Source organism: Lagopus muta, chromosome 1 (assembly GCF_023343835.1).
Source record: "Lagopus muta isolate bLagMut1 chromosome 1, bLagMut1 primary, whole genome shotgun sequence".
In the NCBI taxonomy this organism is placed as follows: domain Eukaryota; kingdom Metazoa; phylum Chordata; class Aves; order Galliformes; family Phasianidae; genus Lagopus; species Lagopus muta.
This window is the reverse complement of record NC_064433.1, coordinates 20,828,220-20,845,968: the sequence shown is the minus strand read 5'-3', so window position 1 is coordinate 20,845,968 and position 17,749 is coordinate 20,828,220. Positions and strand designations below refer to the sequence as shown.

General features: G+C 34.4%; 1 protein-coding gene across 8 annotated transcripts in view; it reads right to left on the bottom strand.

Moving 5' to 3' along the window:
• Positions 1-10,936: 10,936 nt before the first annotated feature.
• GRM8 (glutamate metabotropic receptor 8) overlaps positions 10,937-17,749 on the bottom strand; it is a 329,240-nt gene continuing 322,427 nt past the window's right edge. For 7 of the 8 annotated variants that reach the window (XM_048937089.1, XM_048937011.1, XM_048937249.1 and 4 more), the window contains one exon: positions 10,938-13,836. Coding sequence is in view for 1 of the 8 variants with exons in the window: in XM_048937011.1 (XP_048792968.1) it covers positions 13,787-13,836 (50 nt within the window). In the remaining 7 variants the exon portion in view is untranslated. Of the gene's footprint in view, positions 13,837-17,749 lie in introns of all 8 variants that reach the window. The other variant, XM_048937591.1, reaches the window with a different exon arrangement.

Sequence of the window (17,749 nt, the reverse complement as noted above, 5' to 3'; positions counted from 1 at the left end):
ATCAATTTATAGGCTCATTTGTACTGTTTTTTCAGTTGAGTTTGATATTGGTTTTCAGTCTGACCTTCTTTGGGTAGCAGTATAATACCTAAATTGCTTTGTGGAATTTCCTCAAAGTAACAGCAACTTTGTGGCACTGATACAATATGAAGAACTGCACACAAGTCATAACCCATCACTGTTCACAGCTATTCATTCTCTGCTCATTTCCATGTTCTTCAGAAAATAGAGCAAAAATCGGTGTGGAAGGTGGGTATTCTTACGGACAGATTTATTTTTTACACAGTGATAATTTAGTGATATGAAAATCAGAGTCTTCTCATTTCATTTTGTAGGCTTCTTGTCATTTTAATGAGACACGGATGACCTCAGCTCCCTAGAAGATTTTAGGACATACTGATATCTTACAGAAAATCTCTGTGAGTATGAGATTAACCTCATACTGACAAGAATCTAGTGCTTGTGCTTGCTTTTAATTGATAAATCTAGTTCCAGTATGGAAAATACATTGCTATGTATTGAGTATTTCTCAGCAAATTGTAATCAACAATCACTATCCGCCACACATTGTATACAGATAGAGGCATGCATTATCAAATAATGTCATATTAGACACTATTAAAGTATATTGCTCAACCACATAGTACATATGAAGTCTTCAGTGACACGTACATCATATCAAAAGATGGTTGTTTTGTTTTGTTTTGTTTTGTTTTGCCTCCCAGAAACAAACTAAACAAAAGTAAACTAAAATAAAGCAAACTATGAGGAAGAATTTTTTTCATGGAAAAGATAAGAAGTGTGTGAAGCAGCCCAGTGGGTACTGTCATTAAAGCAAAATCACTGAAGCCATTCAAAAAACAATTACATTAGATGATTCCCTGGGGTGACTGGAACTCTGAAGAAAAAATAAATTCTGATAGGATGAAAAGCCTTCAGCCCCTAAGCTTCTTATCTATTAAACATTGTGATGTGTACACCTACAGATCTAAGATGCATACTATTGTTAAGAAATAGTATTTTACATCATCAAAGCACAAATTGCGATGAAATGGTATATTAATAAGTGCCAGTTACGGAAAGGTCAGCCTGACTTTGACAGGTTTGAGTTCTTCTAAATAAACAATCAGAAAAATGTGTAGGTCACAAAATTGGTTATCTGTCCAACTTGATGTTTTAAAAAAGGTGTTACAAACATCTGCATTACAGTGGATTCTTTTTGAGATATCATCTTCAAATTATCTTTTTCAAATTGATACAGTACTTATTAGTGTCTGTGTATACAAGGGGAAAGCAGAGTAAATCATACGCATGTATGTAAAGAGAGCTTATAATCAGGAAGGACACATACTTTTTACACAGGCAGATAGCGGTAGGACAAGGAAGAATATTTTAATACTAAAAAGAGGAGAGATACAGATACTAAGTGGAAAATTTTTACTCAGATGGTGGCAAGGAAGAGGAACAAGCCGCCAAGAGAAGCTGTGGATGCCTCATCCCTGGAGGTATTCGAGGCCAGGTTGAATGGAGACCAGGACAGACTGATCTGATGCCTGATTTGCTAGTTGGTAACCCTGCCCATGGCAGAGAGGGTTAGAACTAGGTGATTGTTAACGCTCCTTCCAACCAAGTCAATCTATGATCTTTTGACATCCTTTAAGGTCAGTATTTATTTTTTTTACTTGTTGCATATCTTCTATAATTCTTCCCTCTCATCACTCTTTTCTTTAAATATATATATATTTCTTACTGCTTAAACATATGATCTCTAGCTTCTCTCATTTTTTAAAAATTTTCATTTTAATCAAATTGTTGTGTACATCTGATATTAAACATGGCAGTAGAACTGTAGTAACAGAAGTTTAACAAAAGAAAATCCTGTATCATTGTAATAGGGAATCTCATAGTGCTGATCTATTGAAAGAAAGCTATCAAGTGAAGGATAAAAGCTCATAAACATTTTTAAATTCCATAACTCATGTAATCTTTATAACTCATAATAAATTCTGTGTAAATAGCACAACCATTTAGTTTTATTAAATTCTGCTGATAGAATATTAATGAAATATGAATAACCTGGAAATACTGGTATAGTTGCTTTTTGGTCCTGCTTGTTAAAATGATGTAAAGTAAAACTAGAGACTGAAATTCTGCCACAAACAGAAGTATGATTGTTATTCACAGAGGGGTCCAGTCTGTATACTGGAGTGAAGTGATCAGCGCCCCTAAACTACCCTTCAAAGCAATGTTTCTAGTTAAGAAAATTGCTTAAGTGAGACCCTAAATTCCTTTTCTAGTCAGTAGGAAATTATAAAGATTTCATAATATGCTGATATTTCCCTAAAGTCACCATACGTAGAGAGTGATTATAAACCAAGTTCATTTTACGTGAAATGTGCGTGTGTTGAATTGGTGTGGCCATATCATTAACACTGACAAGTGATTACTGACACTTGAGGCCTACTAGACAAATCACTCAGATAATTTCACCTACGTATTTCTGTCAAACTAGATTAATCACATTGACTCCTCAAGGTAAGTTGCTAATCTTGTTTGGCAGAGGTTAAAGAGAAACCACATAACAATATTTTTTTGGCTTACTTAAGTACCAACAGTAATTTTTTAAAAAAGCACATATAGTATATGAAGGATTATTAAATTTGTTATTTCATCCCATTGGGATGAAACTTTAATTAACAGCTTATAGATGTTTTCAAACATTTAATTTTGAGAAACTTTTCAGCCCTGGGTTCTGTCAACATTTCTGAACAAAGCAAACTCAATACCTGTGTTAAAGAACTGAACTGAGGTATACCAATGACTTCTTCCCTGTTTACAGTAAATTACACACACACAGAATGCTTTAAAGTGAGTATCGCCCAACTGCAGGCTAATGGCATAATTGGTAGTTTGGAGAAAGAAAAAGTCTTTCCAAAGTCAAATGAAATCTGAGATTGTCCTTAAGAATTGAATCAGAATTGAAATGCTGAGCAATGAAAAATGATCTGAGCATCTCAGTATTGCTACCATTATCTTCAAGCGTGTTTCACCAGTTCTACTCTAGACAGTTTGTCTTTCTGTGATTCCAGGTACTTCTGCCATGTAATGCTCTTACTAAGTTCTCAAGTTCTTAAGCAACAAAAATTGGTATACATTATCCTGTTACAATATTCTATCTATGAACACCTTCATGGTCAAAAAGAAAAGTGGTAGCATTTAAATGAATTGAACAGTGCATGCACCTCTTCTTCTCCTAGACTGCATTTTGTAGAACAGATTGCATGGATTTCTGTTCATTAGTCAGCTTCTGAGCATGCCAGAATCTGGCATTTTGGAGCGTCGATACAACTCAAGTAGAAAGGAAGCAGCAGCTCAAACTCGTTATCAGTTATAGGTCTCTGAGGGCTCACTTGGATATGCTGAGTTATCTTGATTTCTGGCAAACAGGCCTTATGCTTGTCAGCCTCAAATAGATCCACTTCTGCTCATGCCCTTTTATAAGCAGTTGTAAGTTAAACATTTCTAAATACGCGGTAGAAATTTATAGGAAAACAGAGATGTAGAAATTCTAATGTACAAAATATAACATCAATTCTTTGTAGATATAATAATGATATATTTTCACAAAACATTTGATAATTTCTTTACATTTTTCTTTCTCTCTCTCTTTTTTTTTTTTTTCCTCAGGATAGGAACATTACCTCTGTAGACTCATTTAATTGCTCAGCAAAGATATGCCTGTCTGAATTCTTTGATCTTTTTACATCAGAATATTGCATTTTATATTTCAATAGAAAACCAGGAAATCAGTATGCCTTCCTTTTTTTTATCCTCTGTCTTATTTTCTGAGAACTTGACTCAGTTTATCCAAAAGTCAATATAAAATTTGTAATATTGAGTGTTTGCTGCATTTTTTGCTGATGAATTCAGTGTAGGAATCAGATGTGAGTGAAAACATTGTGAATACTTCAAAATGACCTGATATCAGTCTTTTCAGTTAAATATCTCCAACAAACTTTGGATACATTAACTGTAAAATTAACTTCATAAACCCTAAAGGGGTTGGAGGGGATTTATGTAGTAGGAATTTCAAAATCTGAAAGAAACAAAAAACACGATCTACCTCTTACTGTCATTTTACTAGATAAACAGTAACGCATCCTAGGTCCAGATACACTGCAAGTATTGTAGGTCCCACATTATGGAAAAATATATTTTGAATAAGTTCTGTTACTCCCCCACACCACAGAGCCCCAAGTCTCTGATGCATCAGAACACCAGGCCTTTGGCCCTGGCAGCTGGAAGCTCAACTCTGCTGTACCTGGCAGGAAAGCTGACATTACACTTCTGCTCTCAGGAAAATGACATGCTTTGATCCCTGACTTCATATCTGTGGGAAATTCACCCAGATGGAAACAGTTCCAATTGCATTTTCCGACCACAGAAAACATTCTGCTGTCATTAGTGCTGCTTAGGGAAAGTCTGGCTTTCAGACACAACCTCATCAAACATAGGTCAGGGGCTGTGTCATGTACCTTGGCACCATGAGTTATTCAGCAGGATTCAGTGATGGAAAATTTGCAAGACCCTGAAGTATCACTTTAAATGTACACAAAGGATTGTTTAGAAAGAGGTCTTCTCGCTGTGAATGTCTGACCTTCCTTATTCTCAAAAGCACAGCATATTGTGTCTTAAGGATATCTACTATAGGAGAATTGTTTTGCTCTTCCAAGATAAATAAATCCATGGAGGATATAGCACTACTAAAATAGAGAGTTAAAGTATTTGTAGCATCATTCTGTACATAGAATAACCACAAAGTATGACTTGATTTCTTTTAGTGAATGTGTTACGTCTACTTTCTCATTTCTGTTTCCTTGGCATAGCAATATGCACAGCTATAAAATGACCTGAATTAGTCAGACTTCCTGAGATAACAAATGTAATATTTATGTTGTTGCTAGTGCTGTTGTTTCTCGCTTTTCTGACTTTATGTGAGCTGTTTCTAGAAGTAACAGTTCATTTTTCTTAGGTAAAGAAAAAGGTTCTGAAACACCATTCTTTGAGGCTATCTGTAGAACGTACTTTCCAAGTATCTGTCCTAAACTTTCAATGCTTTAGGCAATAATTTATAAAATACCATCAATCTGGCATTTGAAATAATTTTTGTTATTTTATCTTGCAAATTGTACACTTCATATCTGCCATTCAGTGAAAAATACCCTGAATTTCATATAAAACTGTCATTTCTGTCATTCCTTGTGCAGTGTCACACTGGAAATGACAGCAGATGAAAATTCTCACAAGGAACTATAAGCTCCATATATCAAAACGTTTGTAACTTGTTCTGCATTTTCAGATAACTGTATGAATTATAGAAATGAAGATACAAACAGAATTGTTTTTAGAAATGCCTATCACTACTGATGAAAAATTAAAGGAAGCAGAGGAAGAATATATGGATACTGTTATGTTTACAACTGCATCATCTCTAAATTATGCACATAGTAAGAACTGCACATATGAGTTAAATATAGTAGGCAGATGATGTTGATTTTTATTCTTTACAGTCTGTAATATGTGGGATACATACAGAGTTAGATAAATAAGTGCATGGATAGGTTTATCTCCAATGAAGATTTCATATTCTTGTGCAAGACAAGTCTCTAAAAGTTTGGCAGTTAAATATATTGTATTCATCTCCAATATTCCTTTCCACCTGTATACTCTCTTGTTCTACGTTTCCAAGATTTTATTAATATTATCTCTCTCTTTCTAAGGATTATAGATATTATTCAAGACATATCCAGCTGTTGAGATTTTCTAAGGAAATAGTAGACCACTGAGGAAAACTTCCAGTTGTAGCCTGTAGAAATTGTCTTTATACTGGATTCTTTGGTTCCTAAGAAGAAAGTAATCATTCATCTCTTCAACAGGAACGTTCTCTGAAGTTATCTTACTTCCATGAAGCACATTTGACTGTTACCCCTGTTTCACCCTGTTGACTATTTGTTGCTACAGATTTTCTCCATTAGTATGTTTCCTTCCATGATATTCAGTACCGTAGAGGGAGCTCAGGAAAAGTACCAAAAGTAGTGTTGTAGAAAGGAAGTGATCAACTATACATCAAAATTTATCTATTGGGAAAAGCCACTCTGGCAAGACTAGAAAAAAAAATTATGGATGAAAAAAAAGAATACTTTGAAAGATCATTCTTAATTAGTATTGCTAGTCAATGATTGATTATAAAGAGAGTGAATACACTGCAATTAACTTAGAATAACTTCCCAGAACTGGTATACATCTCTACCAGGTGAATGAAAAAGAGACTCCAAATTACAATTGTATATAGACTTTTTTTATAGTAACAATCTTGCAGAAGTGTTCTGCAGAACAATACTAAACTTCATTTTATCAAAGGTATATCTGCAAGAAACTGGCCCTGGTACCAGCAATGCAAATTATGTTTTGTTTCCTTTGGGACCAGTGTTCTTGGAATATTGTAAATATTAGATGCCACTAGGGAAACAGGGCACTAGGTGAGTGCTTAATTCTTCTATATCTGACCAATAAAGAAAAATGTCTTCTAATGGATAATAATTAAAGCTATCAGATACCTTCTGTTAAACATATTAATGTAGTGGTGAGCTGGAAATTCTGATTTTTTTTCTTTTTTTTTGTAAAAATAGCATATCCCACAAAACAACATTTTTACAAAATAGAGTTTCAGTTTTACAGAGAAACTTTCCACTTCTTCTGACAAATGATTTCCACTTCCCTTTGATGCAATGGACTGGGAAGGCTACAGAACCTTTTTCTGAAATCCCAACACTGAATTAGTTATTGACAAAACAAAACAAAACAAAACAAAACAAAAAGAGCTGATTCATCTGCAGAATGACAGATGTCCAACTATATACAAGGCATTTTGCAACCTTTATCCAGGCCTGCACCTTCTTAATGGTTAACAAGCTTGTCTTTGCAGGTCTCTGCAGAAGTAGAACATATTCCTTGGACACAATCATAGTACTTTCTTGTATTTCAAAGAAAAAATGATTCTGTGCTACCTCATCCAATATTAGTTCTGATGACTTCCATCAGTTATTCTGTCATGCTTGCCCACTGCAGTTCTGTGGCATATGTAAGATTAACACGCAGTCTGGAAATGGTGTGTGCCCTTGACAGAGGCCAGCATGGACTCCTTGGAGCTGACCTGGTTATTTGACAGTGGAACTTTCCAATGCTGTCTGCTTTTTCCAGCAGAGTTTTAGGTTTTGTTGATGCTCTTTTTTTTCTTTCCTCCCTCATGTTCATACTTCTGTCTCTCTGCATGTCATATTACTTGCCTTTCACTGAGAGACATTACATTATGTAGTATAAACAAAAGCTTCATTTGCCATTCAGGATATTGTGCATTTTACTTGTTTCAGCTCTGGGGGACACTGCTGTTTTCTCTTCTCTTTCCTGCTGCCATACCATTGAAAATATTAAGTTCCTGGGAGCTAACCACCTGCTGTCATACTATAATGCCAAACAAGAAAAACTGTCTCTCTCCATTTGTTCAGTACTTCAATGTGATGGGAAAAGACACAGAGTTATCAACATCCATGAAATGTACAAAGACTTTCACAATGACCTTTTATAGACATTGAAAATATTCAGAAATTGTTGCTAAAAGAATTTTAACTCCCTACTAATCTTCAAATCATTTCCTTATGATAAAATTAATAGAACAATTATTAAGATATCCCATTTTCTTTACATTATCAAAACCAAAATACTGCCAGATAAATGTCTTTCACACCAGCCAATTTATTTTTCATTGCGTAGACTCAACAGATTATTTTCACCAAATGTACTTTGCAGTTCCAATGATCTGAACTGTGAATGTAAGCCAAATAAGAAGAAAAAAGGAGGAAACATGACCTACATATAGTCAGAACTATGGGGAAGACCACAAATAAGATCTGTTAATTCTTGCATTTGCTGTATTCCATTAGTCAGAACCAATTCTTCCACTGGGAAAGGTAATAAGGATGATTGGCACAAATGTGTCTCTCTCCCAATGGCTACTGAAATTCCATGAGAAAGTCACAAAGAAAGTATTTCTATCTGAGAAGATGACCACTTCGCAATTAGTTTGCAGGAGATTATCATCCACAGTAAACGAAACATACTACTAAAGTGTGAAACCATAGCACCAATTGGGCCAAAGGTATCATATCACTGAAACCAGGAAAAGTAATGCTTGCCTCTCCTATTACAGAGTTTTTGGCTCTTTGAAATTTAACCAGAATATGTGGATCCATATATAACTTCTTAATTACATGACATGCAACCTATCTGAAGGTATAATGATAAAATGTATTTTATTTAATGACTGATGTAATGATGAAACATATTGGATCATGCTTGTGAATTTTAAAACTAAAGTATTACCAAAGAATGCTGCAGGAAAAACATTTTATTCATGATGTTTTATCTTCTGCTCTCATATTTTGCCTCAAGTAGAGGTATAAATAAGAAAATTGTATTCAAACACAATACATATACAAACTGTAGATGTTAAGAAGGCTTTTGTTCATTTTATCCTTAGTTAGTAATAAAAAATATCTATTCATTGGAAGAAAGATAGTACTATTAGGTAAAACCCTGCTGTGGAAATTGCTATTCAGGCATTTCTTGAAAGGGGGATTTCCAACAAAGTGGCCTATTACTCTTTCTATAGAACCGTTAAAGTATTGCCTATAAATTCTGTTTAATTTCTGGTTCATTGAGCTGATACATAGAGTCATTCAGATTTCATTGTATCTTTCCTGCAGTCACAAAACAACATTAAGGTCTTGTTTCTGATTTCAGAAAAATAAAGCTTTGTGTCCTAATGGAGTTGCTTCAGCACGCTTGTACATAAAAGACCAGCAAAAGTAATTTTAAAACTATAGTCTGATCTTTTCCATGATCAGAACTGAACCCTAAGGTTACACATTGAAGATTTTTTATAATTTTTGTATGACAAAAAAAACTTTTGTGCCTACACAAAAGTTTAGTTACTAAACTTCAAGATCTCAGCTACTGTTAGTTCCTTACTGTTTCTTCCTTCGACTTTAACAAGCTTGGACAACCAGTATTTCAGACACTATCTCACAAACATGCATAAGCCACACCCCTCAGGCTCATATTAGCATAATTCTTCAGTCACTACGCAGGCTTTTTGCCTTCCCACCAGATTCTCATTCTCCGCAACTGTGGTTTCTTCCAAGGAAAACTAGGTTGGAATGTATTGCCCAACTGTGTATTCCCCATCTGATTTATAAGCTGTTGTGTGGTTTCAGGTTACCACCTGGGCTACAAATAATTCAGTCCCTGTGGGTGATTCTAACTAATGTCTCGTACTGTGAACTTGGCTTTGGATCAACACTTTAGAATATAATGTATTGCTGGGGTTTGCATGAGATTATGGTAGAGTGGGATAGAGTAAATCTTTACCAAAGGAACCCTGTGCACAAGATGGAATGCACTGGAACCTCTTCACTGTTGAAAAAAAGTGCCTTTAACAAATGGCTCATCCTGTCTCCCCTCTTTGGGCACCAACCCGGACCTTCATCTAGGTACTGAGGAGTTCAGCTTCAGTCACTCCAAACAATATTGAGGCCACCACTGTCTAAATTCCTTGAATGATTTGGCTCTTTGGTTCTTTTCCCCACAACATTTGTACTACATCAGTTAAAACTGATCCTCTGAAACTCCAGCTATTGTACCCTTTCAGATACTAGTAAAGACAAGGTATTTAAGAGTGGGCTGTGTCTCTGAAAGTAAGGCCAAAAGAAGATCCAGCTTAGCATTCCCATAACACTATTTAATAAAACCTAAATTGCACAGATATTTTTAAAAACCCAAGTTATGTACACACCAGAGTCATGTGTACGCATAAGGAGTATTATGGGATTTAAACATCAACAAAAATATAATTAAAGTTGATACGTAGTAATGTAGCTTCACTTGACAACGATTTATTCAAAGTTAATAGTTTTTAACAGCTACAGTTTACTTTAATGATTAATCATCTGATGCCTGATCTCAAATCTGGTAATTTAAAGGTAAGACTTTCATTAATTGTAATGCTTTTAAAAATGTTAATAAAAGCTTAAATGGGAAAATGGTTCTATTTTTTAACATGTACACTTTTGCATATGGAGAAAGAAAATGCATGCCATGTTTCAAGCTGCAGAATCTTTGTGTGTTAGATGTCACCATTCACAATGGAAATGTTTGTAATGCTTTAAATGTAGCTTTGTGAATTGCACTGTAATATAATAAAGAGCAGAAAGAGGTAGATCAAGAATCAGAGGCTTTTTAAAAAAGCAGTGAAGTATCTGTAGAAAAAGAATAAGTGATGGCTATTTCACAGAGAGAAGAAAAATGAGGCAGCTGTGTGAGTATTCAAAGGCACAATAACAACGGACTCCGCAGGGATTTCTCTTCTCATTGCTGACTGAATTCCCCCAATCTTCTCATAAAAAATGGACCTTGTAATATAGAAAGTACGGAACAGTGGAAGCATTTTTTCTGAAGTTTGTCCTTTTTTATAACTGTGTTCCAAAATTATAGCTTTTTTTTTTTTCTTTTTTCCCCAACTATTGTTCTGTTTCTTTTCTCATAGATGTTTTTGTTTTTTTTTTTCTAGGAGGTCACTTTTTATGGGAACAGATAAAATGGGGAAAAAAGATCAATAAGGACCACACAACTTAATTAGAACTAATTGTTGTAAATATCTTGTTCCTTCCTCTGAAACATTTGTGTTCACCAATGACGCTGAGAAAGGTACATCAGAGACTGCAGACCTCTAAAGCAACTGTCCTCAAGCAGAGCTCATATGGGGTCAAAAAAATTAATAATGCTGAATGAGCCAGCAAGGTAGGACTTGTAGATCAAACGCAACCTATTGCAAAAAAGTGGGATTTACAGACACCTGAAGACACTATCTTGAACTCATAAGAGGTTGCCAGAAAAAAAATAATTAATAAATCTTAGGTGCTACAGTTATCTGTGTATGAAAAGTCTTCCAAACTCAAAAAGAACAAAGATGAACTTCACTTATGAAATAACATGTATTGCTCATCCACAGCTGTAAAGTGATACAAGAAGAAATGGGATTTTGATTACTGTCATTGGGGACAGGCATGCAGTGTTCTATGGACATAGATAAACTGCACATAACCACCCTGTGGAAGTGAAACTTGTGGACTAGTACTGTTATGTCGCATAGTGCATATGAGCTGTTTATTAAGTAATGACTGTGGGCTCATTTTTCTAGTAAGTTATTAATGCTAGTGAGACTGGTAAACCCTCATATACTCTGCGTTTTAGACAGAAAGACAGAAAATGCACAGACAATGTGCATAACAGGCTACTTCTACCCTGCTTTTCAACTAAAAAGGGTGTGTATTGGTAAATCTATTCAGAACAACATTTTCTTTGGACTACTGTGAAACTAGAAGATTCACACACTAAACTTTATCTGCATATAAAATGTGTTTACATTTATTCATAACGTGTTTATGCTAAAATGAAGTGTGTCAAAAATGCATTTCTTGTAAACTGTTTTTCTTTCGAATGCATACTGTTATACGTGTCATCATAAAAAGATGTAATAGACAAAAAATTTGAAACTTGTTTTACTGTGAACTGAAAAGCAATTTTTTCAAATGTTTATTTTAAAAGAAATTGTACCAAAACACTGGTTTTCAGATTAAAAAATTAAAAAAAAAAAAAATCTATCTTAGGAAGTTTATAATAAATATGGAAATCTGTCCGTAAAAATATTAATCTAGTCCATTTACACAAGATAGTTCAGTTTGATATTTGCTGGTCAAAAACAATGAATAGGGTTTTGAGGGCCTTTTTTCTCCCAGATCAGTTTAGTTTTGGTTGTATAAGTAAGTCTCATTATATTAGCTTCATTAATTGCAGGCTTTACATTGAGCATATGTTAGTTCACAGGGTTGGGATTGGTGTACTTGTGGGAAATCAAGGAATAAGACATATACCAGGCACACTATGCTACACTATACCACATTATGCCATAGCATTCCTCAGTCTATGATTTAATATAAATACTGGGGAAAACAAAACAAAAACAATAAAATAACAACAACAAAAAAGCCTATGTCTTCTCTTCAGTATTTTGAAAATCAAAATCCACTGACATTCACCAACTGTGCTGATATTTAAATGTTGACAGTGTAACAGGAAGTGATTCAGTTTCAGATACTTTAATTCATCAAACAATGTAATTGAGGATTTAGATGGCTTCTGTAGGCTATGTTTCCAATACAGCTCCTATGAGAAAAAAAAGCACAAGGAGCCATCCAGACAAATTCAGGAGAAAGAACATTTAATAACCAACTGATTGTGAAGATCCATTGGCCTGATGGGTGGTAAATGCTGGAGTGAAAAAGTCATCACAGATACGGTAATAACTGACAGTCCCTAGCTGTCTCTTTTAATCTTCTTTGGAAGGGCTTATTAACATGATAGATATCTATATGAATTTATCTATTTTTGTAATCATTTCTAATGCACACACAATCATTTAACATGTTAGGTTAGAAGATGTGAAATTTTTTGATGGGCATCTATTTCTTTGATTTTTAAGCGTTCATTGGGCAACAATGTTTATATACGCTATGTTACTGCTTTCCAAATTTTCAATTGATTTCTCTCCTGTAATTTCAAAGTCACCTTTATTGAGATAAGCATCTGCTACATTCCCTGTCAAAGACAGAATACTAGGCTGAATAAATTTTAAGATTAATCCAGTCTAGCTGCCATATATTCTTACAAATTGTAAGTTCCATAAATGAAGAGGATCAGAGTTATTAGTTGAGGTTCAAAAATATAATACAATCATACAAAATAATCACCATCAAGACTCGTTCACTTTACAAACATATAAAATGCACTTACTTTGAGGGTCAGAAGGGGGGGGGGGATCCTTCCATTAGAAAATATAGTTACAAAATTTTGAACAAATAAATTCACACACTGCAGAGTACACACACACATGCATGCAGGCATGCACGTACATACACCCACACACGTGCACACATACATACACACGCACATATGCTTAGAGTTTACACTGCATTCTTCTGATGCCATGATTATTACTTTATTTTTGTACACCCACCTTTACTGCACATTCTAAACAAACAATAGACAACAGTGTAAGGACTTCTTTTTTTCTTAAAACTGCAACAAAACAAGTCTCAACATTTGCAAAACATTCCTTTATTATTAGAAATAAATTATTTTGTATAAAAATTAGCATGCGTTGACCATTGCATTTATTTTAGCATAACCCAGGACTTAATTCAGTCAGCCATCACAAGAAACAAACTCTTCTTCTTTTACAAGTTAAACAATGTAGGACAGGAAAGGAAATTGTCACAATCACAAAAAAGTACTTACAAATATAACATCAGACATGATTTATTTCAACAGCATTTTTTTCACAAGCTAACATTTGTTTTCCTTTTGTGATTTACTTCCTTTTGTGAGTGAACAGTTCAGAGATTTGACACTGTCTATATATGATATAAAACAGGACTTTTCCTTCCCCTGTCTCTTCTTGCCTTTTGCCTCTTGTTTAATCCTTGTTCTTTAGGAGACTGACTATTGATTTGAATGTAGACTACTGATATTTCCAGGACTGAATTCTGGTGATGGTAAAGTCTTTCTTTGCAAGATCCCATCCTGGTGGTCTTCCATTTAATTTCATCCCTGCTCAGTTTGCCTGATTGCTGTAACTGACATAAGTTGTCTTGGTAGAGGAGGCTGTAAAGAAACAAACAAAACAAAACAAAAAAAACAAAATTTCAGTTTTTTAGAAAGAAGAGAGAAAGAAATACATTTAGTATTTGAACTCAGCATTTCAATGGATTTCTAAATGTTCATGGAAAAAAAAATTAAGAAAGTTCAAGCATGTATGTAAGCAATAAGATAGTTTGATCTTAACTTTTGTGTTCACTATGATAACTTTTGTTTATGACTTGGGGAACTTTTTCTACAGTATTTTGATTTTTCTGTGTCTTTCATCAGAATTGCTAGTAGCTGTGCTTTACTACTGGTTTCAGAATTCCTTTAAAAGAATTTCAATTTACAGTTTGTCAAGTATTATTTTGGAATTCTATACAGAATTTAAATATAAGTTGTTTTTTGGATTGTTGGTTTTTGTTGTTGTTTGTTTTCCCTATTTTTCTGCTAATTGCAGACAACTTTGCAGGCAGTGTTGGAGTGCCTACCTAGTTGTCAAAACTAGTAGCTAGTGCTTACAGCAATACAGCTCCTGTTTTCTGTATATCCTTCAAACACAAAACATCTCCAGCAAAAATACCTTGTGTTTTAAAGCTGCAATACTATTATGATGCCCTTATGCTGATGGTCATTTTTGCGATTGGGTTGATATTTTTCATTCAAAATGAAACAATAAATTGAAAAATTTAAAAACAGTATCGAAAAGAAACAACCATGAATTTTACATTGAATTTTATGTTAGCTTTTAGCCCTTATAATTTATCCCTTGCCATAAAAGAATGTGACCCAAGTTTCTACTGCTGTATAAATATAGTGATGGGAAGAGGAAAGTCAGGTATATCAGGTCTCACAGGTGGCTCCCTGTCTGCAAACCAATTGGGTACATGGAAGAGAGACTAGGAGTCCAGCCTCTCTCTTTCTCTCTCTCTCTCCCCCTATTTTGTCTTTATAAGGTTTAGGTCAGGGTACATAAAGATCAATGTTGTTCCCCAAGTATGTTTTATATCTCATCTGCTACAGACATGTTCTTAGGACAAGGAAGACTGAAGCTGGCAGTATGATAGTAATTTGGTGGCACAAAAATGCTTGGGTCAATAGATTCAAAGATTTTAACTATCTTATTTTCTTTCTTCTTCTTTTTTTTTTTCTTTTTTCTTTTTTTTTTTTTTTTTCCCCCTATGTAGATTCTAATGGGAACATCTGAAATAGGAAAATAATTCTTCATGCTATCTCTTAAATCTAGCCTGATAAGATGATCTGATGCTTTTTAAAGAACACAATATAGACACCAAGAAATGGCACCTCCTTTGGCTTAAATTACTGTAAAATATTACTTTGTAATATAAATAATTATGCTTGCTATTTCCTTTACATTTTCTTAGAGTTTCTGATAAATTCAACTCAATTCTAATACTGCATATCTCTCTCTTTCTCTCTCTCTCTCTCTCTTTTTTAATGACAAAACAGAATCAGGCCATTGTAATTCATCACTACATTTTTCCCCCCTAATTATTTATATACAGGAATTAATAACTGAAAGGAAGATGCAAAATGAAATATTTTTTACTCCCACTTGCACATGTAGCTCGAGTGTACTGGAGAACTTCATGTCTGGAAGCACTTTTTGTCTCAAAAAGCTAATTCAAGCTTGCTCCAAGCATATGAAGCAAATCTTTGAAATAAGTCTGCTGATCAACCATGGTATTCCAGCACCAACATGAAACAGCTTTATTATATATTCACAATTATATATATTATATATATATATATATTACAGTTTTAATATATATTATATATTATATATTATACATTGGGACACTCAAAGTAAATGCAGCCTTATTTACAAATTTCAGATCTTTCAGATGGGATGCAATGGTGCCATCTAAACTCTCCTGTGCTCCCACAGCTGGATTTCTGAGTAGTTTCTGTTTTTTCCCTTTGGCCCTTTAAGTTGCTTGTGAGAATAATATAGAACAGCTGAAATGGCATCAAGTTCCTTAGAGCATAAAAAGCTTTTGTTCCCACAAAAGAAATAAGAAATAAAGGAGCATCTGCAAACTCTGCACATTTGGGAACAAAAGGATGGAGGAAGCAGAGCTTATTTTTTCCTTCACTCTGAACATAAGCTCAGATAAGCGATCAGGTTAAGCTAGTTTAACACATTACCCTGTATCAGCTGAGTTCTGTAACTTTTCATGTGCATGTTTTTAGCCCACAGTGATACAATATAATCAGATTTATCACAACTCAGTAAGCTGAATTATTTGAACACATTTTCAAGAAACTCAGAACACAAAAATAAGTAGTTACCTCAACTGATTTAGAGCATTGTTAATTGTTAATTATTAACTTGTTAATTTGCCACCATTTGACTGTATGTCTGAAACTCAACGTTTTTGACAAAATTATCATGGGACTGATCAAGACACAAAAATTATCCTGCTGAATACTGAGCATTGTGATTTTAGTAGAATGACAACAGAAGAAGTTAGTATAGATCCTAGTTCAAAATCTGTCAAATTTAATATGGTATACAAGCATTTTTTTTCACTTGTTTTAATACTTAAAGCATCTTTAAAGTTCACTGTAATAAGCCTATAGTGCCTGTGTGGGAATCTGAAAGCTTGTGCAGCTGGTGTCCTGCTCTCTAAGACTGTGAGCATTTCACAGTAATAAAACACACCATATTTTGGCAAGCTTAGCCAGAAAAGGCAAAAACTTGGCTCAAAATATATCAGGAAATGAACATTCTTTTCTAGCTCAAGTTACTACACTGCTGTTGGAATGAGACAAAGAAGAACAAAATAAAAAGAGGATCTAAAGTATTTTAGAACTATAATTGGGAACTGACCTATATGAATCTCAAGTACTTGCCATTATTATGCCTTCCATAGTTGTTTCTAGATGGTTTTGTGCTGTCTTGTTTTGTTTTTTTAATTTAATTTATTTATTATTTGGGGTGCTGGACTCGATGGTCTTGGTCCCTTTCAACCCCTACAACTCTGTGATTTCTTTGTCATTTCATTTAGCAGATACACTTTGTTTTCCACTGATTATGAACGTGTTTCTAGAAAAAGGTGTCAGTTCATGTCGAGAAAGGAGGCTATGTACATGGAAGAGGATGAGCCAGAGAGAGTAGAACTGGACATGAAACTAAAGGAATTAACTGACCATCTTATCTTGTTTTTCATTTCGTTGTGCTGATAATTATTTCTATCAGTATTTATGATTAGGAAAGAGAAGAAATCACTCACTACCCACTTCTGGAATACTAGGAATAGCCTGCTTCAGTTTCATATGCTGTGACTGATTTCTCAAATTGTGACAGCAGAAGAAATTCTGCAATATTGAGAACCTGTCACTGCTGACCTAGTGAAAAGGATTAATCTCCCATTGTGCACCAGGAACTCATAGGAATCTCCAAAAGTTTTGACAGTATCTATTTTGGCAGAAACAGGTGAACAAATTCTAATAGTAGAGAACACTCTGAGAAGACAGAAAAGCATCTTAAGGCCAAAGCTCAATTATAGAGGGACTGCAGTCTGGAGTGCAAATGACTTGAGTTGAATTTTTGCCTGTGGACCATTATGATGCCTGGATCAAAGCCTAGTCAAGAGTTCCTAGCGAGCTCAAAATTATATTGATGTACTACTGTCAAAATCAGATTCAGAGCCCAGTAAACACTCATTATCCTGCATACATCATGCTACTGGAGGAACAGACTTGATTCCAACAGCAGCTGTTTTCATGAATTATGCATAATCATAGTTTAAAGAATACCAGACACAGCATTTCTTAATTAGATAATACAGTAGATAAGTATCAGATACTCAAGACTATATTTCCTGCTCTCTCTTTCACCCTACTGTGGAATCCCTTGTTTGGCGTTTCCTCAGAAGCTGACTATTTTCCAAACTTGGTAAAATCCATTTCT